At 52.6% G+C, this 24926-nt stretch overlaps 1 protein-coding gene across 2 annotated transcripts in view; it reads right to left on the bottom strand.

The window, feature by feature from the left end:
* Positions 1 to 1722: 1722 nt before the first annotated feature.
* IGDCC4 (immunoglobulin superfamily DCC subclass member 4) overlaps positions 1723 to 24926 on the bottom strand; it is a 37783-nt gene continuing 14579 nt past the window's right edge. Inside the window, exons 4-21 of one of the 2 annotated variants that reach the window (XM_033439867.2) lie at positions 22121 to 22257; positions 20632 to 20772; positions 16889 to 17044; positions 15740 to 16153; positions 15064 to 15228; positions 14379 to 14516; positions 13347 to 13517; positions 12176 to 12415; positions 11943 to 12044; positions 10254 to 10437; positions 9458 to 9585; positions 7505 to 7675; positions 7112 to 7249; positions 6238 to 6343; positions 5513 to 5741; positions 4602 to 4763; positions 4002 to 4055; positions 1723 to 2232 (exon numbers count right to left, since the gene is read on the bottom strand). In XM_033439867.2, the coding sequence (XP_033295758.2) occupies positions 2221 to 2232; positions 4002 to 4055; positions 4602 to 4763; positions 5513 to 5741; positions 6238 to 6343; positions 7112 to 7249; positions 7505 to 7675; positions 9458 to 9585; positions 10254 to 10437; positions 11943 to 12044; positions 12176 to 12415; positions 13347 to 13517; positions 14379 to 14516; positions 15064 to 15228; positions 15740 to 16153; positions 16889 to 17044; positions 20632 to 20772; positions 22121 to 22257 (2848 nt within the window). In that variant the 3' untranslated portion in view covers positions 1723 to 2220. Of the gene's footprint in view, positions 4056 to 4601; positions 4764 to 5512; positions 5742 to 6237; positions 6344 to 7111; positions 7250 to 7504; positions 7676 to 9457; positions 9586 to 10253; positions 10438 to 11942; positions 12045 to 12175; positions 12416 to 13346; positions 13518 to 14378; positions 14517 to 15063; positions 15229 to 15739; positions 16154 to 16888; positions 17045 to 20631; positions 20773 to 22120; positions 22258 to 24926 lie in introns of both variants that reach the window. The other variant, XM_012535392.3, reaches the window with a different exon arrangement.

Below are 24926 nucleotides of genomic sequence, written 5' to 3'. Positions count from 1 at the left end.
TAAACAAAGAAGAGTTGTTGAGCCCAAATCTCCAGAGTTGGTGGTTCACTCCTCCCTTGCACCCAGGAAAGTTAAAAAATGTGTGTCCAGATGGAAAGAGATCCCCGAAGAGCCTAAAAGAGTGTCATCAAAGAAAGCATCTTTCCTAGGTTTAGGTGCTTTTCTGAAGTGCCTGTTGAGATAGGGAGATGGTTCAGTTCGTTTTTGGTTTTGTTTTTTTGGTGGGGAGGGTTCCTATCCTAGGATTCTGAGTAACCCGTTCTCTTTTAAAATTTTATTTTATTGAAGTATACTTGATGTACAATATTATATGTTACAGGTGTACAATACAGGGATTCATAATTTTTAAAGGTTATACTCCATTTATAGTTATAAAATAACTATATTCCCTGTGTTGCACCATATATCCTTGTAGCTTATTTTATACCTAGCAGTCTGTACCTGTTAACCCCCTACCCCTATCTTGCCCCTTCCGCTTCCTCTCCCCACTGGTAACTTCTAGTTTACTCTCTATGTCTAATGGGTCTGTTTCTGTTTTGTTATATTCATTTGTTTACTTTTTAGATTCCACATATGTGATATCATACGGTATTTGTCTTTCCCTGACTTATTTCACTTAGCATGATATCCTCCAAGTCCATCCATGTTGCTGCAAATGGCAGAATTTCATTCTCTTTTATGGCTGAGCAGTATTCCATTGTACATATTTACCGCATCTTCTTTATCCATTCCTCTGTTGATGAAACACGTTGCTTCCGTATCTTGGCAATTGTAAATAATGCTGCTATGAACAGTAGGGTGCATGTATCTTTTCAACTTAGCGTTTTTGTTTTTGTTTGGATATATACCCAGGAGTGGGATTGCTGGGTCATATGGTAGTTCTATTTTTAGTTTCGTGAGAAACCTCCATACTGATTTCCACAGTGGCTGTACCAATTTACATTCCCATCAGCAATGTACAAGGGTTACCTTTTTTTCAGAGATAGATCCGTTCTTTCTTATAACCACCTGCTCTTTCCCTCAAAAACCAACATTTCCCATCCTGGTAGGAAATACATTCTCTCATGCAGAAAGGCTGAGGAAATTCTAGTCATCTGGTTCCAAAAGAGAACATTTTTGGAAAATAGTTTATTAACTCATTATAGGGACAGATACATGATCAATGCCTTGGCTTAACACTAAAGAATATCATACTTGTAAGGAGAGAAAAAAACACTGGAAAAATCATTAAATAATACAGCAAAACTACAGACAAATAAATGAGCAGGTACCGATTACACTTGTCATGCATCAAGAAAAGGTTTTTAAATGAGACTCAAAAACCGTAAGGCATCAATGGTAGATGACAAAGGGATTAATACCCTGTAAAAGGCCAATGGACTCTTTTCTAATAAAAATGCTGTTGCAAAGACACAAGCCTAACACTTCCAAATTACCCAGAGCCCAAATCATATATAATGCTAGTGAGTAATGGCCACTTTCTTATCAACTGTGAGTTATAGGCAGATACCAGATTTATTACTTATTTGCTTTTGAGAAACAATTTTCCACCCAACCTAATGGGTTATAAATTGTCTCATTTGCAGCTATTTAATTTAAACCAGAACCTTACTGCCTGTTAAACAAGAACATGAAAAATGACTGTGTGGTGTAATGCTAAGAGCCTACTGTTAAAACAGCCATTTAATTCAGGGCAGTTTTTTTTTTTTTTTTTCCTTTAGAAAATAAAAAAATCAAACCAGCAAAATAAAATGAGGCTTTTGACCTTCAGAGCAGTGATGAAACATATACAGTAGTGTTAGCCACAGCAACGCTGAATGCTACAGAAATAGTACAAGTGACAATTCTGTCCTAATGAGATACAAAACCAACATTAATAATCTTTAGTGTTATCATAGGCTGCCTGAAGGAGGGGGAGGAGGAGGAAATGTAGGTGCGGATGTCAAATGTGAGTGACACCCGAGTGTAATAAACACAGATGCTGAAAGGGTCTGAGAAAGCTGCAACTCCGCTGAGAGACATTTCGCCATTTAAAAAAAAAAAGGAAAGATAGACTGGTTATTTCTAATTTGGCCCAGAAGCCAGAGTTAACCCTTGATGTGCTGCTCAGTTAGAAAAGATGAATGCAGGGAGAAAAGACCACATACTTGATGCTCCTATGAGAGGCTGAGGTGCAAAATCAAATAAATGACCTTGTTTTCTCTCCACAGGAAACAGAAGTCAAGCTTGTCCCTGTGTGGTAGGTCAACAGAAAATGACTTCAGGATTGAATTTAAAGAAAAGACAAAATGAAAAGAGCCCATCACCCTTGTCCTGTGTGAAGCCCTCCCTTCCAGCACTGCAAGAGGATGAGATTCCTTCCACCTCCATGCCGTCAGCTCATGTTCAAGGTGCACAGAGTGGGAAGCGGTGGGGCCATGGAACTCCATCCCCTTCTACCCTTCTAGTTTCAACTGGGAAGGAAGGTCCCCAAACCCCTCTGTCCAGCAAATCTGCCTGCCTGCCTAGAAGGGAGGGAGTAATTTTACCCCAAGCTTCTGGGTCGTGTTCCCCTTTCCTTGTCTCAAAAACCCCCTTGTATGACTTGCATTTATCCCCTCCAAGGAGAACCCTCCAATCTCAATCACAGGCAGAAAGATGCAAGGGAAGCTGAAAGGTCTTTTCCAAACTGCACTGGGGGTAGGCAGTTTGCCTGGGGAGGGGGCCTATGGAGGCACAGATGGGAAGGGGGTGGGAGGATGATGGCTGAAGTGGATGGCAGACACAGGAGTCATGCTCTGGCCTTGAACAGACATGAGGTAGTCATGTTGTTAGGGGAGGATGCAGAGATTGAACCCAGGCAGGAGAACCACATGACACAGTGTGGGAGAGGTGGGAGAGACAGCAGAGACAGACGGAAAGAGGAGACAGAGAAAGCGCAGAGAGGAAAGGAAAGGGTATCAGGGAGGAAAAGAAGGGCGCTAGGATTGGAGAGCAGGGCGACTGGGACACAGGCACTAGAGGAGTGAGCGGGGAGGAAGGAGGGGAGAGCAAGAGAAAGCAGATTTTCAAAACCAGGCACTTCCCCAATTACAACACTAGATGCAGAGCTGCTCTGAGGGGAGCCAGAGTCACCCTCTCAATTTGGGCACCGGGGACATGGCAGAGGTGATGCAGCTAAAGCGTTAGGCATTCAGAGCCTGCTTGCACTCAGCCCAGCCAGACAGGAAGTGGGCTGGGGCTGTCTCTGTCAGACAGGGCACTGGAGACACTCTCAGAGTGTGTAATAAAAGGCTGGGTGACGGAGGTGGGGGCCCACAGGGCTGGGCACTGTCCTGACCTGGAGGACGGAGTAGGCCGTAGTGACCACTGCCCGGGCCAAGGTTTCCCAGCTCACCAACCAGCACACGCACACACGCTTCACACGTGTACAGCACGTATAGCTGTGCTTCACGCGTCTCTCGCCTACCACACGTGTCACAGAGCATGGGTGGGGAAGAGTGAACAACCCACTTCTTCCTCTCCCCTGAGCCAGAGCACCCTAGGAGGCTCCAAAGGGCTTGATGATGGTCAGTACCTGCAGGCAGACACATGTACATGTGTGGCCACACGTGTCATGTCCCATGATCCGTACCAGCCTGCCCCAAACTGTGCCCTCGAGGGAGCTAAGCAGAGGAGGAGACTGGGGCTCTGGGCAGGCCTGGGCTGGCTGCTGGAGGGCAGGGGGCCTTTGGCTGGCAGCTGTTCCCCGGGGCCTCCTGCAGAGCCTCACTGGGCTGGAGATCCAGGTAGGGACAAGAAGCACTGGCTGCCTCTGGCAGGCAGGTAAGTCTGTCTGGCCCAGGGCTTGCCTGCTCACACCCTCCCAGCTCCCTGTCCAGCCAGTCTGCCCCTTGCCTGAGATTCATAACACCCAAAGTGAGGTCAGCAGCCTCTGAAGGCAGCGGATCCTCGGGTTCCAGGTCTTGGAGGTGGAGGTCAGGGTTCCCTTTGGATGCACTAAAGTCAGAGTGGACAATGACCTCGGCCTCCACCTGGTTCCTGCAGGCTGGGGGTGGCTTCTTCCTCCCATTGCCCTGGTCAGAGAAGAGAACACAAAACCATCACTGAGAGTGACCATCAGAAGGACGGCCATCATTCTTGGGATGCAGAGAGACTGACCCCCAGCCCAGAGCCCGTTATACATTACATGGGAGCTGGTAAAGGAAGAACGGTGACTGTCCTAAAAGAGATGATGATCAGATCCCTGGGAAGGCAGGGAAATACTACGCATTTGCCCTTGCTGAGGAGTTCCAGAAGTACTAGATTCAGTCAGGGCCTCAGTGAACAGGGGGAAGGGCTGAGTGCACTCAGGCCGGGTGCACCGTCAGATCCATGTAATTCTGCTGTGACCCACTTACGTCTAGGTAGAGGAAGGCTTGTCCCCAACCCAGAGAAATACAGCTTCTCCCAAACTGGCCTGCCCTCCATCCACTCACCTTTAGAGGCTCCAGGGATCTGCTGGCTAGACTTTTAGCCCCAGGGAAGTTACCACCAGGGCTCTCCAGAGGATTCACTACTTGCTCTGCACAAACGCGGGGACCCTCCTCTCCTTCCCTCCCCCCTCTTCCCGGGACGCTGACCTTTATGGCGTCATACACCAGAGCCTGCAGCAACAGCGTCTGCCCGGTTCCAGCAGGGGGCAGCAGGGCCCGGGTCAGAGAGGGCATGGGGCCTGCCTGGGGCAGCTCACAGCCTGCCCAGGAACCTGCCCAGCTCAGCCCACCGTGCTGAGCCCAGGAGATCTGCACAGGAAGAAAAGTGGGAGCACTGAGAGCTTGACTGTGAAGTATGAGAGGGAAGTGTATGGAGCTCCCTTCACAGACTCTCTTGGCCCCCTTGCTACCTCCCTCCCCAAGGCTGTAGGGAGAAGCACAGAATGGGCTGAGAGTCTGGGGGTGAATTTGAGGATAGAAAGATCCTCCTGCAGAAAAGCCCAGAGGTTTCTGAGCCAGGCAGGGTCTCCTTCACCACAGAGGCAGGGAAAGGATGGGGAAAGACTCAGGGGTTTGAGCTGGCTGGTCAGGGAATGCAGGATGAGCCACCACTGCTAGGATGGAGGGGACCTGCCCTGTGTGGGCCCACCTTATCCGGATCCCGGTCCCACTTGACCACCTCCAAACTGACCAGCCTCTTTTTCCCATACTGGGGAGAGCCGGGTCTTAGAGGTCTCCCCAGCTCCCAGGATGAGGAGGGATCTTGGTGTTCTGGCCATCCCGAGTCAACCGCAGACAGCCCATCGGGGGCCCTCCCCTCCTTCCTGAGAACCAGGCTGACCTATTCTGCCGGGGATGGAGGCCCATCTGCTTCCCTGCCCTCCCAACCCTTTCAAGGAGGAGGGAGAGTATGCTTTTTCTTCTGCAGCTGGCCCAGGAAGGGGAGGGGGGAGGAGGGAAGGGGCTCTCTCACGGGGTCACACATTGCGCTCTCGCGCCCCCTGGTGTCCTATTTGGGCATGAGCCACAGTGTGGGGCTCGGACCTACCCAGGCTCACCTTTCTCTTGGAGTGACCCCGGCAGTCAGGACCGCCACCACCCATAAGGCTGTGCACTTCAGCCCTGTCCTCGATGTCTGAGGGCGGTGGGGACCAATCCTGGGGACGGGGGTGCACAAGGGACTCCAGTTCATGGGCAGCCGGGGGGCTGGGGGGGGCAAGGCGGGCTCGGGAGTAGAGCGTGGGGTTCCCAGCAGTGGCCGTGGAGGACAGGCCCGGGAGGGCTTCCCTGGAAGGGAAGATGGGGGACAGCACAGTGGTCAAAGAGAGGGGTGGGGGTGAGACTGGTATCTAGTCCAGCCTGTATCCCTGGGCAGGTTCCTACCCATCTCTGAGACTTAATTTCCTGGTCTGTGCAATGAATAAGAAATTCTGGGATTGTTCAAAACAGCTGGGACACTACACTGGGGTCCCTCCTCCCTTGGCTCCAGGCATCTGGAGATTTGGGGTCCCTCTCTGCAAGATGCTGGCAGCTACCAAGGAAGCGGCAGAGAGGCAGCTCTACCTACGCCTGCCCTTGCTGAGGGGATATGCTGGGGGGCTTCCCTAAACCCACCCCCTACTCTCATGAGGTCATCACCCCCAACCCCTTCATCCCAGAGTCAACTTTAATGGGGCTCCTGGGAGTGCCCAGAGCAAGTCATGGCCACTTTCCCTGCTCCCTCATCTCTGCAGCCCTTCTGGAAACCTCTCCTCTGTGCGGTCAGACTGGGTCCTTCACCCACCGGTGGGGGCCACGGCGCAGGCCAGCGCACATGCAGGCCAGGAGGCAGAGGAGGCCCAGGCAGACACCCACGATGATGCCTGTGACGGAGTGCACGTCCAAAGAGTCTGGCGGGGGAGAGATGGAGACAGAACGGATGGAGGACGGGAGAGAACCCAGGGTTCATAGACCTGGACTTGCGGCTTCCTCCAGAGACCCCTGGCCTGAGCCTCAACCTTTGGACATGTGAAATCTTCTCATGCAAGGACAGGAGGGCCCCATGGACTCACAAAGACCACCACTACTCCCTCTCACTGGACATACGGAAGTTGTGGCTCCTCCCCATCAGCCTGGCCTTTCAGTGAAACACACCTCTTGCCTTCCTAACAGGGCTGGTTTTGCAGGTGTGCAACACCTGCAGGGGCACGTGGCCCATGCTTAGAAGGGCTCTGGGCTTGGTTTAATGCTCTGCTGTCACCATCTGGAAGTTCTTCCCCCTTTTTAAATAAGGGACCCCACATTTTCCTTTCACACCAGGCCCTGCTGATTACGTAGCCAGTCCCATTGCCCAAGACCTCCACCCCATAAATCTCATCACCTTTCTAAGCCAGTTCTCCAAAGCAATCTCCTAAAGAAACCAAGCCAGTCTCTCGCAAATCTGACCTCTCAACTGAATCACCACTGAACCACACCCATCTTCCCTCCAAATTTGTCCTCTCCACACCAGGTGAAGAGGGCACTTGTCCAAAACAATGAAAGTGTAGTCATGCCCAGAGGCAGGACCTTGGAAGAGATGGCTTGAGGGTTAGAAGTCAACTGTGTGTGTGTGTGGGGGGGGGGGGCTCTGGAGAGCTTGGGCTGCCCCAGGATGGACCCCACCCCTTCCTGCCTCTTACCTGAAAGCTTTTCCTGGAGAGTAATCACATCCTGCAGGCCAGAGAAGGGCCCAGGCCCCACCTCCGTGCGCGCCCCCATCTTGAAGAAGTACCTAGTGTCGCTCTCGAGGCCGTGGACCTCAGCACTGAAGATGTTTCCTGGCGGGGGGGGGGGGGGCGTGGGGAAGGCAGGGAGAGCAGGGTTGGTGAATTGGGTCGGGGTGGGCTGCAGGGATGGGCTGGGAAGTGGCCCTGAGAGAATCTGCTTCTCCCGCTCAGGCGGTAGCTTCTGGCTGCTCCTCCTAGAACAAACCTCAGCGGCAAGCTCACTACTAACCAGCCACTGGGGAGGCTGGAAAGTGGGGAGAGGGTGGGGAAACTCTTGCTCGGATGCCGTGGGGCGCGAGCCCTCACCCTCGGTGGTGAGCAGGGTCCACTGGTGCTCAGGCTGGGTACGGTTGCTGCTGTAGAGAATCAGATACTCCACGATCTCGCCGTTGGGCTCCGAGGGGGGGCACCAGTGCAGGCGAACAGTGGATGGCGTCAGGGGCCTCAGGCGCAGGTCAGATGGGGGCGTGGAGGGCCCTGGGGGTCAGGAGGGGAGACGGGGAGAGGCAGGGTCACTGACAGCCCCAGCTCTGGGGGCAGCTGGGAGCCAGGGCACAAGGACATAGCCTCCCTGCTTCCTCCTTCACTGGAACAAACCACAAAGCAGAATGAGGTCTGGTCTCTCACTGGGGACTTTCTGGAATACAGTCGAGGAGGGGGCTTCACCACCATTCCTCCCCTCTCAGAAACTCTTTTCTACTCCTTGGAGCAGAGCTCCTCAAACTTCCACACCCAAATACTTCCAAGGGTTGAAGACACTGTCTTCAACCCTTGGTATTCTAGGGACCTGGGGGCAGAGCTCAGAAGTTTTTGGAAGGCTTACCTTTTCTTTTAAATTCATCTATTCCGTGGTAACATTTAATATAAAAATAGTGTTTGAAATACTTTAAAGTTCCTAACTCCCCTAACTCCCCTAACTTCCCTTGCCACCCAAAATCTTCAAGTAAAGTTGGTTGATGCCCTGGGTAGCCTCTACGCCTGCCCCTGGCACAAGTCCTCAGGGTCTGGGGAACCGCAGTGGGAGAAGCGGCACCTTGGAAGGCTTTGTGTTTTTTTTTCAGAGAAGAAGTTGATCCTGGGGGGTGGGAGTGAATGAGGAAGGGGGAGAAGGAGGGACACAAGGTGGCTGGTGTGTTGGGAAGGGACAGAGATTTGGGGGCTCAGGTTTTCGAGGCCCAACAGAGGGTGGGATGGGGACCCAGGGCTCTAAGGCATAACAGAGCCACAGCACCACGGGCTGCCAGAACCCTCCTTGATCCTAGGTGACTTTCTGCTTCTCAGGCTCCAGTCTCCCCACCTGCGAAAGGAGAAAACATTCCCCCCTCTATAGCCTGGTCAGTTGTGCTGAGGATCCAGTATCATACAGTCTCCTTGGAGAAAACACCAGTGTCTCCCTAAACTCCACACGCAGTTTAAGACCATAAGAACTGAAGTCATGCATGGGTGAGAAACAACTTGCAAGCAGTTTTTAAAAAAGTGAATCCATTAGGGTAGAGGGCCTCCCCACCCTACCCTACACGTGTCTTCCTATTTCAGGTCAGGGACAGAGGTCTGTCAATAGAAAGGTGAGCAGTCTTAGGACTGGAAGCACCAAAGAGCCTCTGCTGTGAGAACAAAAATCCACTTGTTGGGCTTCCCTGGTGGCGCAGTGGTTGAGAGTCCGCCTGCCGATGCAGGGGACACGGGTTCGTGCCCTGGTCCGGGAAGATCCCACATGCCGCGGAGCGGCTAGACCCGTGAGCCATGGCCGCTGAGCCTGCGCGTCCGGAGCCTGTGCTCCGCAACAGGAGAGGCCACAGCAGTGAGAGGCCCGCGTACCGAAAAAAAAAAAAAAAAAAAATCCACTTGTCTTCAGATGCATTTCCAGAGGGTTCCAGAGTCACAGACGTGCAAAGCGAATGGTCCCATCCTCTCTTTTGACAGATGAGGACCCACAGGCCCTTCGTGGGGAAGGGGACTGCCTAAGTCTCAGTGTGTGTCCGGGGGATGACGGGGACCCAAAGGCAGAACCCAGGACGCCTGCCTCCAGACCTGGCCCCCCACACAGCTCGCTGAGGTCTTCCCACAGCCTCTTAAAAGAAACCACTCCTCTAAATCTTACGTTATGATGTCTGTGAGTAAACGGTTAAGACCAGCACAGGACTGCCTACAGAGATGCAGAGCAAATGACGGACACTCATGGGGTTCTGAGGGGCGCTTCCCAAGAGGGATGCTGGGGCAAGAAGGAGTTCCCTGAAAGACGGACTGGTGGCCACTCACGGTCAGGCAGGGTGGAGCGCTCCACTACGGAGCCGAAAGGCCCGTCCATGTCCACGCCGTGGGACTGTACCGCAAACTCGTATTTGGTGAATGGCTTCAGCCCGCCAATGAGGATGTCTTCTCCAGAGCTGCCAAGGCAAGAAACGTGACCAGGGCTCTCAGGCACACCCTCCTAGCAGGGCAGGGCCCTCCAAATCTACTCCCCTACCCCAGCCCCACGGGGGCCACTAACACCATGCAGAGGACCTGAAGAGGGGTCTGGATGTATCAGGCTCCATGTCCAATCCCCAAGCCAGGCCCCTCTTCCAGGAAACATTCCTGGATTCATCCACATCATTCTCTACCCAAGGGACCATCTCTGATGCTTCTTTTCCTTGACTTAATTTTACTTCAGCTGCCACTGTATATATCTATTTCTTTTTATGCTTTGTTTCCTCTGCCAAACAAACAGCTCCCCAGGTCAGGGTCTCTGTCTCCCCATTTAACTGGGGACCTCTCAGGACAGCAGCTGGGCTGTCTCTTCCCCGTCACGTGAAGTTGAAGAAATAGGTCTGTCCTGCGTGACATTTCCTAGGGTTGAGTACAAGGCTCTCCTGTGAGGGGATGGGACTGGATGGACGCCCCTTTTCCATCTGGCACCATCTGGTCATCAGACCCTCAATGTGCCCCCAGTTTAACACATGAGTCATGAAATGTCCCTGAACCCCCAGGTCCCCTCTCCTCATCACCACCTGCTGCCTTCTTCCCCACCGTCTGCTCTTCCTCCCCCTTTGCAGCATCAGCCCCCTCTTCCCACCTGGTGTAATAGGTGACCAGAGAGGCATTCCTGAGCCCCCAGGGGCTGAAGCGCACCGTGTAGTTGACAATCTTGACTGTGGTGAAGTCTGGTTTTTTCCACCGAAGCCAAATGGATGTGGAGCTGTTTGATTCCGCATGGACATGGGCGGGGGGCAGGGGTGGCCCTCTCTGGATGGGCAGGTCTGGAGGGTGAAAATTAGAGTGTGGGAATGGAGGGAGGATACTCATCCCTCAATATGTATAGTGGTTTGCAGTTCCCAGGGCACTTGCTTTTACCCAGTCTCTTTTGATCCTGTGAGTTGGGTGGCACCATTCTCACTTCACAGATGAGGAAACTGAGGCTCCCCAGAATTTAAGTGATTTTTGCCAAGAGCATACAGATAGCAGACTGTGGAACACTAGTATGTAGGAATGTAATAGAGACAGCAAATCATGGCAATTAAGAGCACAGACTCTGGAGCCAGGCTGCCCTGATTCAAATTCCAACTCTGCCACTTAGTAGCTGTGTGACTATGGAGAAGTTAATTAACCTCTCTGTGTCTCCATTCCCCATTCTGTCAGTGGGGCAGATAATAGTACCAACACCTCATAGGGTTGTTATGAGGATTAAATTAGTTAATGTTTGTAAAGGACGTAGAAAAGTTTCATGGAATGAATGTCTGTGTCCCCCCAAAGTTCATATGTTGAAATTTGAACATATGGTGGGTCCTGTCTTAGGGATTAGTGCCTGTCTTTGTCTGTTCAGGCTACTATAACAAACAACTGTAGACTGGGTGACTTATAAACAACAGAAATTTATTTCTCACAGTTCTGGAGTCTGAGATCAGGGTGCCAGCATGGTCAAGTTCTGGTGAAGGCCCTCTTCTGGGTTATAGACAATTGACTTCTCACTGTATCTTCAGAGCAGAAAAGGGAAGCAAGCTCTCTTGTGACTCTTATAAGGGTGCTAATCCCATTCATGCAGGCTCCACCCTCATGACATCATCTAATCCTAATTACCTCCTATTATATCACATTGGAGTGGAGGGTTTCAGCGTATGAATTCTGGGGTGACACACATTTTCAGTCTATAACAGTGCCCTTATAAAAGAGACCCCAGGGAACTCTCCAACCCTCTTTCTGCCACGTGAGGACACAGCGAGAAGATGGCCTATGGTCTACGAACCAGGAAGCAGGTCTTCACCAGACACTGGCTCTTCTGGGGTCTCGATCTTGGACTTCCCGGCCTCCAGAACTGGTTGTTCAAGCCACCCAGTTTATAATGTTTTGTTGCAGCAGCCCCAACTAAGATCCTGAGCCTCAGGTTCCTGGTGGGCCACAAAGGGATACCCTCCCTCCCTAGAGCAGAGGAATAATCTGATAGACGGTGCAATGTAGGTGGATGTATTTTAAAAATTGTTTAAAGGTCAAACTTGGAGTCAGAAGTCACTGATGAACCATGGGGTTTTTCTCTGTCCAAACCTTCCATATTAGCACTGTTCATGGATAAGGAAAACACGGTGAGCAGACCTACAAGACAGTGCACAAGCTGGGGCTTCTCTCTGTAGCCTAGAAGAGCCTCATAGAATGGGTTTGTGGGTAGCTGAAGCTTCCAGACAACCTGACCACCAGAGCCGGCCCAGAGGAAAGGGAAAGGAGGCCATCCTGTTGACTGAGACCTCCTCCCCCACTTCCCCAGCCCCCTCACCTGGGGTGGGAGCCTTTTCCGTCTTGCCCTTCCACACTGCCGCATAGCCATCCTCGTGTTTGTTGAATGCCACGAGCTTCACCTCGTACAGCTGGCCAGGGACTGGGGAAGGTCATGGGGGTCACTCACTGGCTAGAGGAACCTCTGGGGTCATCTCCAGCCACTGACCCCGCTTGTCCAGTCTCCCACTGGAGCCATGTCCATCTCATCCCTCCCCACCTGGCCCTCCTCACCTAGCTGGGTCAGCTCATACTGCTTCACTTTCTTCTTGAGCCGGACAGGACCCACATCCCAAGCCTGGTCTCCACGGCCCCCTGGAGGGCCCTCGCCATCTGCCTCCTCCTCCTCTGTCCCCACCTCTCGCCAGTACAGTTTGTAGCCAGAGATCTGAGCGGGGTGAGGGGGTGGCTGCCATGATACGACCAGGGACTCCATCCTTGCCCGTACCTTCAGCTCTGCAGGGGCAAAAGGGACTGCGGGCAGAGGCGCAGGAAGGGAGGGGGGAAGAGACACGAGGAAGCAAAAAGCAGGAAGACAGCATTGAGTGACAGCCTTGCCAGCCTTCTCCCAGTGCATCACCATTCAGCCACTGGCCTAAGGGCCAGGCCCAGGCTCGGTCTAGAACACACCTCACTCTTCCACAAGTGCTGGCAATGCAGGGATGTCTCCCGGGCATTTGCAAAGAGGTCAGCAAGGAGCACCTCTGGGGCAGGGCTGACAGCACCTCGCTTGGAGCAGGGCTCTAGAATTCTTCTGAAGGAATGAATGCATGAGTACCGGCAGGTAGGGGATCCCAGGGATTGCTAAACCCGGGAAGGAGGGATGGAGCCATTGGAAGTAGGGAGCCCTACTTGGAAGCCTAAGAGTGGGGCAGCTCACTATGTGTCTGATGCTGTTCTCACAACCCTATAAAATAACAAAAGCACTATTATCCCTGTTTTACAGATAAGCAGACTGAGGCTCGTAAAAGTAACTTGCCCAAGGTCACACAGATAGTATGTGCGCCAGATTTTGAGTGCATTTAACCACTCTACTATTGGGCCTCTCCGCCAAACCCACGATCATAATCATGGAAGCAGCTACTATTTAACAAGTTCTAATTATGTACTAAACATTTTGTTTACATTAATTAATCCTCATGCCACACCTGGCAGTAAATGAAGTCTTAGAGTTGTGAATGGTCTGTCCAAAGTCACACAGCAGATGGAAAGGAAACAGGAGCTCAGGGGTGTCTGCAAAAGCTAGCCCTTCACCTCTTCCGCCCATCCTCCCTTGCCCATCGAGCAGGGGGAGCCATGGAACGTCTCTGATGGAGGAGGCGGCTGGGTCTGGGTTCCAAGGGCAAACATACACATACATACATAGGCACACGCATCACCCCAACTGTCCCCTCTGACCCCGTACCGTGGCTCTGGTTGTGCACACTGGGCGTCCTGTGCTGCATCCACTGGGAGGGGGCCCCGTAGCCGGTCCCTGTGCCGGCCGAAATCCGCACTCGATACACCTTGTTGGGCTGAAGCGAGTTCAGTGTAAACTGTGTCTCATTCCCTGGCACCTCGATGGAGAAAATCTGATCTGCTGGGACAGAAGAGACTGGCTCTGGGTGGCCGCCTAAGGACCAGGACTCCTAAACTCCCCTACACCGACTTTTCCACCTCAGGTCCTGGTTCCTCAGGGCCCATCGGAGCCTAAAACCCTCAGTGCCCAGACGGACTCCATGCTCCAGGGCTGACTCCTGGGCCTCCAACTCTGGCTGACACAGCCATCAGCCTCGGCTCAGAGCGGGAAGAATCATGGCACACACTCCCCACCGCCCCAGGAACTGTCAGTAACCAACCCCTCCCACACACACCAGGGTGCTGGCATGAGGCACTGGCTGTGAAGGCCATCAAGCACCACCTACCTTCCGGAGCCCTGCCAACAACCCAAGCCCCCCTCCTTACCCTTCCCTCCCTCCCCACCCTCATCCTGGCCCCCAGCCACTTGCCTTCTCCAATCTCTCCATCCCTTTCACACCTCCTCCCCTAGATTCCTGACATCTGTCCTAACACACACGCCCCCATGCCTCATTTCTCTCAATCCCACAAGCACACCCTCCACCTCCCTATCCCTCATCTGCTTTTTGAGCTGGAAGGGACCCCAGGGATTACCTAGGTTACCTGCCTCATTTCACAAAGACACTGAGGCAGGGACTCAACAGGATTACGCACTGCAGCCGTAGAGGAGGTGGGGCTAGACCCCAGGCCTCCCCCTGTCTCAGCTAGCCCTCTTCGCCTTCCCTTTCTCTCCTGCCCTCCCAACCCCCAGCCCACCTTCCCCCTTTCCAGGTTCACCTTGCCCTACTCCACAGCTCTGCTCAGGTCCCCAGCCACTCTGATCAACCCTTTACACCAATGATTCCCAGCCAGGTGGAGCCCGTGTCCTGCCCCCACTCACCTTCCTTTCCCAAACCGTACTCTATCTTGTACTTCACCACCTGCCCATTGCTCAGGCTGGGGGGCAGGGGCAGCCACACCACCCTGACGTCCGAGGGGTTGGGGCTGGACAGGGAGAGCTGGGGCGCTGCACTGGGGACTGAGACAGAAGAACATCTACGTGAGCTCTGCTCCACCGACGTGGAAGGTGAGGCCCAGGAGCGGTCAGAGACTTGCCCAGGTCACACAGCAAGTCAGAAGTAGGCCCAGGACCAGGATCTGAGGGAGGAAAGGGAGCCTCTCAGGGGAGCCCCAAGCTGGAGATGAGGGGACATCCTTCCCACCCTGAAGCCAGAATAAGGTTGGGGGCACAATCATCTACATCCGATGGATCGTCACTGGCTCCTGTCTGACTGGATGGTACGTGGGTGTCGGGGAGAAGGGCCATCTGATACAGGCAATCATGAGACCAGGGCTCAAGTCCCAGCTGTACTACTGACCTTGGGCAAGTCACTAATTTTCTGGGCCTCAGTTTTCCCAACTGTAAATTAAGGAGAAGAACCCTCGCCCACTCCCTTACAGGGCACAAAATATGGCATAAGGCAGGTAAAAGTGCCTTGGCGAACACTAGTAAAGTGAAGCTGAGCTACCATCCCCAGGGAATTCTCTGGGCCCCAAGGTGCCCACTGCAGGTGCAGAGGTCCTACCATCATCCAGTGTGTGGACCAGTGCTGGGGTGGAGGTGCGGCTGGCCCCCAGCTGCGAGTAGGCCACCACGTAGAACTCATAGTCTGTGTTGGGTTCCAGGTCCCGAACCTGTAGCTCAGTGGTGTCATTGTTCACTGCAAACTGGTATTCCACATTGTCCATGCCTGAGTAGGTTAGGGTTAGAGGACAGTCTGTCACAGGGCAACCCCCGAGGGCTCGCCAGCTGGAAGCTGTCTAGGGATCCTTTATATTGTCCCAGTCCCTAGAATAGCCTCTTTACAGCTAAATCATTCCAGATAATCTCAGTGGGAGAGTATAAACTCCCCTGACTTCTAGTCCCACTGTATTAATTCCTCCACTGGTCAGGAAGTCCCTTCTAGCCTCTAACTGAAGTGACTCCTGCTGCAATTAACAAGCTGGCTCCAGGAATGCCAAGCCACTTTCCCTGGGAGGAGAAGCATCCTCTCCCTCCTCTCTTATAACAAACTGTGGCTGAGGGAGAAATGTACTAACCCATTTCTACACAGGTCTCTCCTGTGGGTTCCCACCCCATCCCGTTCTATCCTATCCCCAAAGGCAACCCTTCAATCATCCAGCCCGTGCCGCGCCCCTCCCCGCCCCCCAGAGCCCCCGAGTAGGTCTTTGCTGGGGCCTCTTAGCCCCGGGGAGACTTACCCCGTGCCTTCTGGTAGTGGAGGGAGAAGCCGATGATCTGCTCGCTGTGCAGCTCGGGCCGCTCCCAGGCCACCAGAACGGCGGAGCTGCTCAGCGGCGTGGCGGTGACCCGCGTGGGAGCGCTGGGCAGCCCCTCGCGCACCACTACTGCCAGAGGCGCGGCGGCGCACGCCGTGCCCGCGCCATTCTCGGCCACGCACTGGTAGTAGCCGGCGTCCTGCAGGCCGATCTGCGTGATGACCAGGCTGCCGCCGCCGCCCTGCACCTTGACGCGCCCGTTGGGCCGCAGCGGCTCTCCGTCGTGCAGCCAGCGCAGCGTGGGCCGCGGCTCCCCGGACGCGCGGCACACGAAGCGCGCGGTGCTCGCCCGCGTCCGTGACAGCGCCTCCGGCGCCTGCGAGATGACAGGGGCGGCTGGGGGAGGGGAGGGGGACGCTGACCGCGCGCTCCGGCCACCAGGGGCACTGGCTCCCGCCCCCAATACCCGACGGACACCCCGACGGACTCCCGCATCCTCTCCACTCATTCTAACCGCTTCCTGACTTACCCGTCCCCCCAAAATACCCTCGGCAGTGCAGCTCTAGCTCTCTTCCGCCTTTTACCCCAGCCCCACACTGACCATTCTCTTTCTCTCTCCGAGTTGTCCCCAGGCCTCCTCGGCCTCCCCTAAATACCCTGGTTCCTCCTGGATCAAACCCTGCTCCCGCACTTACCATTTCCTTCTCCCCTACCTCCCAGTATCCCTTACCTATCAGATTTACCCCTCAGCCAGCCCTGAGCAACCCTACCCCTAGTTTTCTCCTCCCAGACCACTCCATCTCCCCCGAGTAACCTCAGTCCCACCCCTCCCCACATTACCTGGGTCCCACCCAGACCACCCCTCCCCTCTGCCCCCACTCCATCCTCCACTCTCTTTCCACCACTTCCTCTCCTCTAATTACCTAGTCTGTCCCCTCCAATGCCCCACCCCCCGCCCTATCCCTTTTTCATCCTCCAGCACCGCCCCTCAGTCCCTCTGACACACCCACTCGCCCCTTTACCCCCCTCCCCTCTCCTCCCGGCCCCGCCCTAGCTAACCCGCCCCAGTCCGGTCTCCCTCACACCTACTCCGCGGTCTTTCGCCCTCCCTCACCCTCCTCCCCTCCTCACCCAGCACGCGGAGCTCTGCGGCTGCGGTTGCGAAGTCGCGCGTGCGGGGCTTGTTAGCTCGGCAGACGTAGACGCCGGAGTGCCGGGGCTGCGCGCTGGTGATTAGTAAGTTGGTGCGGCCCAGGACGATGACATCGGTGGAGATGGGCTTCCCATCTGCGGGAGGAGGGAGAGCGCTGGAGGGGGGAGCTGAGGGCTGCCCCTCCATCCACTCTCCGGACCTCGGGAGACCCTCTACACCCGGGTTAAGAGAACACAACAGTCGCTGGCTGGGATCTCAGTTCCTCCACTTGCTAGACCGATGACTTCCTCTGAGCCCTTAGTGTCTCTGTCTGTAAAATGGGGAGATGGTCCCTCGCTGGAAGGGCTGCTCTGAGAGCGTAACGAATAAAGTCTGTGGGACTGGCCGGCACAATGCAGGCACATAAGAAGTGCTCAGTACACCGGTCAGTTATTACCATTACCATTATTATTAAATTCATTTCTCTCAAGAAGGACACTCCTCCCATATGGTCTTAGCCCAGTGCTATGATGAACATACGGCTGGAAAGGTCTGGACCAGAACCAAAGATCTGAATCTGTGCAGACTTTTATCTTGATGTGAAGTGAAAACCATTTTAAAAGCCCTTCCCTTATGGACCTGAACAGAAAATCCAGGGAAGAAATGCAAATGGCCAATAAACAAAAAAGTGTTCAACTTCACAAAATCAAAGACATGCACATCAAAACACAGATATTCATTTTCACCCATCAAATTGGGAAAGTTTTTAAAAATAGTATGAGAAAGGGTAAATGCTGATAGGGCTAACAGGGGCTCCACCTTGACCTTGAAGCCAGGATTCCACTTGTGGGCACTCTGTGGTGGGGAGCTGTGAACGGGGCTGATCACTGCAGTGTTAACTGTAATAGTGGACAACTGGGAAGGACTTAAAAATTCAATAGCAGGAACTAGCAACTTAAATTATGGTGACATTCAAATGATGGACTATCATAGTTATTAAAATTATTTTCGAAAAAGTTTTAAAGATGGGGAGATGTTTATGATATACTGTTGAATGAAAATAGGACTTGGAATTGTAAGTAAGCACGCTTTCAATTTTGGGGAAAAATGTACATGTGCATAGAAAACATCTGGAAGAAAATATGCTCATATGTTAACAATTTTAATCTCCGAGTGGTGGGATGTTTTCTGTTTCTCCTTTTCCCTAGTTTTCTACAATGAATACGTACAACTTTTGCCATCAGAAGAAAACAAAACAAAACAAAAAAGCAATGCCCCTCTGACTTAGTTGAGTAAGTTCCTAGACTTAGTTGAGTAAGTTCCTAGAAAAGGAACAGTGCCCAGGGGCAGGAATGAAGTCCATTTCCAGCTTCTCTCTTCCCAGTCTCTGTCCAGGAGTGCTATTAGCAGAGTTTCTCCAAGTGAGATCCCAGAGCCACAGGTGTCAGGACCCTCTGGGACAGCAATGCTCAAATCCTTACTGTGTACACAAATCACAGAATCTCAGGAGACCTTGTTAAGATGCAGAGGCCTAGGGCACCCCAGATTCTGCATTTCTAACTATGGCCAGGAGGTAGGTCCAAAGACCACACTTTCTGTAGAAGGACCTCAGACACTTGTTAAGCATTAAAAATCCTGGGTCATGACTCTCCAGGCATACATGGAGGGAGTCCGCAGTTTTAAGATGCTCCCTGGGATTGGGACTGACATATAGTACACACTACTATATATAAAATAGACAACTAATAAGGACCTATTGTATAGCACAGGGAACTCTACCTAATACTCTGTAATGACTTATATGGGAAAAGAACCTAAAAAAGAGTGGCTATATGTCTATGTATAACTGATTTACTTTGCTGTACACTTGAAACTAACACAACATTGCAAATCAACTATACTCCAATAAAAATTTTTTTAAAAATTAAAAACTAAAAAAAAAAAGAAGCTCCCTGGGTCATCTTTTTTTTTTTTTTTTTTTTAATAAATTTATTTATTTTTGGCTGCACTGGGTCTTTGTTGCTGCATGAAGGCTTTCTCTAGTTGTGGCGAGCAGGGGCTACTCTTCCTTGCGGTGCACGGGCTTCTCACTGCGGTGGCTTCTCTTGTGGAGCACGGGCTCTAGGTGCGCGGGCTTCAGTAATTGTGGCACGTGGGCTCTAAAGCGCAGGCTCAGTAGTTGTAGTGCACGGGCTTAGTTGCTGTGCGGCATGTGGGATCTTCCCAGACCAGGGCTCGAACCCGTGTCCCCTTGCATTGGCAGGCAGATTCTTAACCACTGCGCCACCAGGGAAGCCCTCCCTGGGTCATCTTGATGCCTGGTCAGGATTTGAGAAACACTGATAATAGAACTTCTGGGTGACACAATAGGCTTACTGCAATAATAGTACGAGGGTCCTGCTGGCCCCAGGATCCCCCTAACTAGGCAAGTGTCACAAGTCCAAGGAGGCCGGACAGGTCAGGGAGGCACAGATACCAGCACTGTTCTTTCTCATCAGCTCGGTGGGGGTATGTAGTCATTTGGGTTATTATTTTTCTTTAAACTCTATGTATTCATCACGACATAGTCTTGAATGTGAGATACAAACTTACAAAAAGAAGGCAGTATGGAGTCGTATACTGAACCAGGGGAAAAAGGGTAAAAAAGAGCTGGGTTTGGGACTTTCTGGTGGTCCAGTGGGTAAGATTCTGAGCTCCCAATGCAGAGGGCCCGGGTTCGATCCCTGATCGGGGAACTAGATCCCACATGCCACAACTAAAAGATTCCGTATGCCGCAACAAAGATGCCGTGTGCCGCAACTAAGACCGGGCGCAGCCAAATAAATAAATTAAAAAAAAAAAAAAGAGCTGGGTTTAAGACTTACTTCTGCCATCAACTTGGCACAAGTCACTTATCTCAAATGGAAACAAAAATAATCCTTGCTTTTCTTCCATACAGGGCTGTAAGGGGTGGTGTACCAGAAAGAGAACAGGCTCTAAAGTTTGGGTCCTGGCTTTCTACCTTCCTCTCTGAGCCTCAGGTTCCTCATCTGCTCTCTGGGAATAATAGCCCTGGCCCCTACCCTCCTCCAAGGGCTCCAGCAGGAGAGTAGGTTGCATGCTCAGTAGACTGCAAGGTGACGTTTGGCCGGCACCCTCATTACCCTGATAGCATCGATGGCATCTCCTGTAACGCATTCCCACCTGGCACTCATCACTTGCTGCCTGATACTGTCAAGCGTCTTGTCACGGATGTGTGCTTATCTCCCTTAAACAGACTGTGAGTTCAGAGGGCAGGCCCCCCCCTTTTTTATTCACTGTGCCCAGCATGAAGCCAGGCACACGAAGGCGGCAGCACACTGGGTGGACCAGGAGGTGCTGTGTAGTTAAACAGACCAGCAGAGGGTCCAAGTTCCACCTGACTCGCTGGCCCCTTTCCAGCTCTCACACATTCACTGTTGTGAGGACTGGAAACATAGTGTGGAAAACCGAGCCCAGTGCCCCACCCGCCAAGTAAGGTCTCAAGAGTGATTTTGTGAGTGGCAGACTTAGTGTGCTTCGTAAAGGAAACTTGCTACACGAATTGATGATTAATTTTGTCCAGGCTCCCTACCCACACTCAGCCCTGGGACAGGAGTTAGTTCCTACCATACCAAAGGTCGGTGACCATTGCATGGTCACCCTTATAGCTCCTTGACTTGGGGATGTGTGAGATGCCACACCCTTCCTCTCCCATGCCCTCAGGTCCCCTCCCTCCACTTACCCTGTCGGACCCAGGACACGAAAGGCGTGGGGTCAGCAGAGGCCACACACTCCATCACCACACTCTGGCCAGACACCACGGTGGTGTTCTCCGGGGCTGCTACAATGACCACGTCCTGCCCCCCGATGGATGCTAGGGACCCTGGAGAGAGGGCAGGCCAGCAGGCAGCTTTACCATCAGGCATCTTCACATGCAGCACCTCACCTGATGCTTACAGTCACCTGGTGAGGCAGGTGGGGCAGGGAGCAGCCAGGGTTCCATCTGACAGATGGGAAAGCAGCTGCGTAGTTCAGCAGAGCTGGGACTGGAACTCAGAGCTCTTTCTCTGGGAGCCAGGAGAGGAATAACCTGACCTCCGACACACCACCCCCATTCTCCCCTGTCAGATTGAAGCCACCCTCCGGGCAGAGAACCAGCAGAGTCAAGAGTAGACTTGGAAACAACTATACCCCAGTTTAAAACAAAAGAAAAAAAAAAAGTAGACTTGGAGTCTGGACTTGGAGTCAACAGTTATAGTTTCTAGTTCTGGCAAGTCCGTTCTCCAGAGGGCCTCGATTCCCACGTGGGAAAGGCAGGGGATGGGTTCGAGTTTCTGCCAGCTTGGCAGCCCCCTGAGCACTAATTCTCTGCCAAGTTCTCAAGTGTGACCCTGGGTCCCTGGGTCAACATGGTGAATACCCGGTTTGTCCAGCAGGTGGAGGCAGAGACCCCGGGCACGGGAGGGAGCGCGAACCAGACTCAGCGCGTCAGCTAAGCCCTAGGAAGCAGGGTAGGAGTGGAGGTGTAGGGGATGAGGAGGGGGATGGGAAGAGAAGAACGGAGGGGCGCGGGTCGAGGGAAGATGCCATGGCAAAGGGAGGCAAGGGAGAGGCCCTTGTGGGAGGCCCGGAGTGAGATCTACTGAGCACCTGCTAGGCAGCAGGCACTTCCTAATCTTATCTCAGCGATTCTCACCACCTCCCTGAACTGGACATTTGATAAGGAACCCAGGGTCACGCAGATGGTGAGCAGAGAAGGCAGGATTCAAACCAGGTCGTTCTGACCCCAAAGCCTGTGTCCTTCCTACTGCATCACCCTGGGACGGGAGATTTTCAGAGAAATGGAGAGAACACGAGCCCCAGACCATCAGGAGCTAGATGCACAGCAAGCAGCAGCAGGGTGAATCCCCTTCAGGGCACACAGAGGGCCGGGGACCAGGGCTTCAGGGCACGGACACTCCTCCACGGACGCCTCACCTCCCCACCCCTGGACGCTCCACCCAACTCAAGAGAACACAGAGCCTCGCAGGAAGAGAGCCCTAAACTGGGAGTCTTGGGTTCCTGCCCCAGTTCTACCTCTGACTTGTTGGGGGGCACTGCCTTCTCTGGGCTTTATCGCCTTGCCAGTTACTTATTTGAAGGCAGGCCTTGGACTACTTGAGGCCCCGCCCAGCTCCAAAATGGCCGACTCCAGAAACCCCCAGGTTTCTGCACCCAGGCAGCCCCCTTACCTCTGTGGGCCACGCGGAGGAGGGCCTCCTGGCTGAAGCGCTGGTTTGCTGAGTTGGTGGCCACGCAACGGTAGGAGCCTGCATCACCTTTCTGAACGTCCAGGATCTGGAGGACCCCATTGGGAAGGGTGATGAGCCTTTGGAAGAGAGAGGGCACCTGTGAGGTGCGCAGGAGCTCCTCAGGGAGGGTAGCACGCCCAAACAGTCCTGGACCCACCCTCCCCTCTGGCCTGAAATACCTAGAGCAGTTCACTTTCAAGGTTCACTCATAATAAAAGAAATGCAAATTAAAACTACAAGATACCATTTTCACCTATCAGATTAGCAAAGGTCAAAAGTGTTTTTTTAAATTAATTAATTTATTGGCTGCGATGGGTCTTCGTTGCTGTGCCTGGGCTTTCTCTAGTTGCGGTGAGCGGGGGCTACTCTTCATTGCGGTGCACAGGCTTCTCATAGCAGTGGCTTCTCTTGTTGCGGAGCACAGGCTCCAGGCATGTGGGCTTCAGTAGTTGTAGCACGCAGGCTCAGTAGTTGTGGTTCGCGGGCTCTAGAGCACAGGTTTAGTAGTTTTGGCGCACGGGTTCAGTTACTCCGCAGCATGTGGGTTCTTCCCGGACCAGGGCTCAAACCCGTGTCCCCTGCATTGGCAGGCGGATTCTTAACTACTGCGCCACCAGGGAAGTCCCAAAGGTCAAAAGGTTTTGTTTTTGTTTTCTTAATTTTCTTTTTGTTTTTTCTTCTTTTTTGGGGGGGCCACATAGCTTGTCCAATCAAAAGGTTTAATAACACCCTTTGTCGATGAGGGAATGGGGGAAGGCAGTCCTGTCTTGTTGGTGGTCATGCCAAATCAATACACCCTCTTTCAAGGGCAAGCTGGTGATATCTTACGATCAAACCTGCATGTGCCTTTTGAACCAGCAACACCACTTCAAGGACTTTATCCCACAGATATTCTCGTACATGTACACAAAAACGTATGTCTAACGATATTCACTCCAGCCCTGTCTGTAATAGCAAAAGACTGGCAACAGTCCAAATGTCCATCTGTAGGGCGGGAACTAGCTAAATCGGTCTGGGTACATTCACACAATGGAATGCTAGGCAGCTGTTAAAAGGAGACAGTTCAATGTGTACTGCTATAAGACCATCTCCAAAATATGTATGGTACAGAACAGTGTGTGTGTGACGCGTACACTTATATGCTTTTGTACTGAATGTCCCTGGCAATAGTGGCTATCTCTGGGGAGGGGACCTGGGATCCTGGGACCTGTCAGTGGGAGATTTAATTTTCATTAAATAACCTTCTGTATAGTTTGAATTTGTTTACCCCCTGCCTGTATTACCTCCTGTCTCCCTGATAAAATCCCTTCTATTCACACTATCTCATCTGAAACTCGAAACAAGCCCAAGGGGTAGAGGGGATCACAGCCTTCATTTTAATGGTGACAAAACTAAGTCTTGGAGGGAGTAGGGTATTTTCCCAGGGTCTCACAGCTCGAGCAGAGTTAAAACTGGAACCTAGGGCTTCTGGTGCCAAATCCCACGTTCTTCTCACTTGCTTGTCTCAGCAGCCACTAGATGGCCGAGAATGCCAGTGGAAGGGACGTGGTCTCCAGCAAGTCCCAGTCAACACGTACACTACTGAGGAGGGGCAGGATGGATGAGAGTGGTGTTCTCTGCCCTTTTGGTGAGGGTTGGAAAGCAGTTTGGGCTAGAAGGGCCCAGAGACCTTGCTTGAGAGACAGTGCAATCCCAGGCAGGGAAGTGCCCATGGGAGCCAGGGTGGTGGGAAGCAGAATGGGTTCTGGCCCAAGCAGGGAGGCAGTGGGTCTTCCTGAATCCTCTAGCTGTGATCCCTGCAGGGTCAGCTCGAGGGTGAGAATTCTAATTTCTCACTAGAGCAAGTGGCCTGTGGATGTAGGCTGGGCCAAGGTCAGGGAGGGAATAGGGCAGCTGTGCACTTGGTGAAGACCCCTTGGCTCACGGGGAAAGCAGGGTATGAGAAAAATCTAAACACAGGAGAAAAGAACTAGCTCAAGGGTGTTGGGAGAGAATTCTGACCATGAGCCTAGAAATCTGCTGTGGCCCAAAGACTTAGAGAAAAAACATAAACCTGCATCACTCCTTCCCTCAGCCCACAGGCAAACCCATCTCTGCCCCAGAGTCTTACCCTCAGTTCCAAGAACTGCCCACATCAGTGCTGGGAGAGGGGACCAGAAGGGGCAGGGTGGTTGGAGAGAAAATCCTGGGCCAGGACCCAGCCTGCTGCCATGGAAAATTTGATGGGAAATGACAAGTGGGGAAGGACAAGCAGGACCCATCTCAGAAACAAGGCCCCCATCCCCATCCACGGCTCCTCCACCTAATATTCTCTGCCTCTAAGACCCTTCCTCCTTCCTCAGTCTCCATAGCTGTTGTCAGCAGGATTCACGCCAGGAGCTGCCCACACTTCGTAACCCCAAAGTTTCTCACTCTTTCCAGGGAAATTGTGCTCCAGGTATCCAAGAGCTAATACCTCCTTTGACATTGCCTTAATTACGTGTGTTGAATGAATGAATGCGGGTGTGGTGCTGTTGCTAGAGCCAACACAAGTGAAATGGAACCACTTTCATTTAAAATTTCTTCTGCTTTGTTAAAATGTGTCTGTCCTTGGAAGAATGTCCAAGACATATTGGTTAGTGGGGGGAAAGAATTCACAAATCAGTGTTTATGAAGCAATTCTATTTTTGGAAAATAGATAAATGATATGCTAGGATGTGCGTGGAAAAAGTCAAGGGTGGTAAAGCTCACGTCATTCGTGGAGGTT

This window comes from Orcinus orca, chromosome 2 (genome assembly GCF_937001465.1).
Source record: "Orcinus orca chromosome 2, mOrcOrc1.1, whole genome shotgun sequence".
In the NCBI taxonomy this organism is placed as follows: Eukaryota; Metazoa; Chordata; class Mammalia; order Artiodactyla; family Delphinidae; genus Orcinus; species Orcinus orca.
This window is presented reverse-complemented; position numbering and strand designations above follow the sequence as displayed.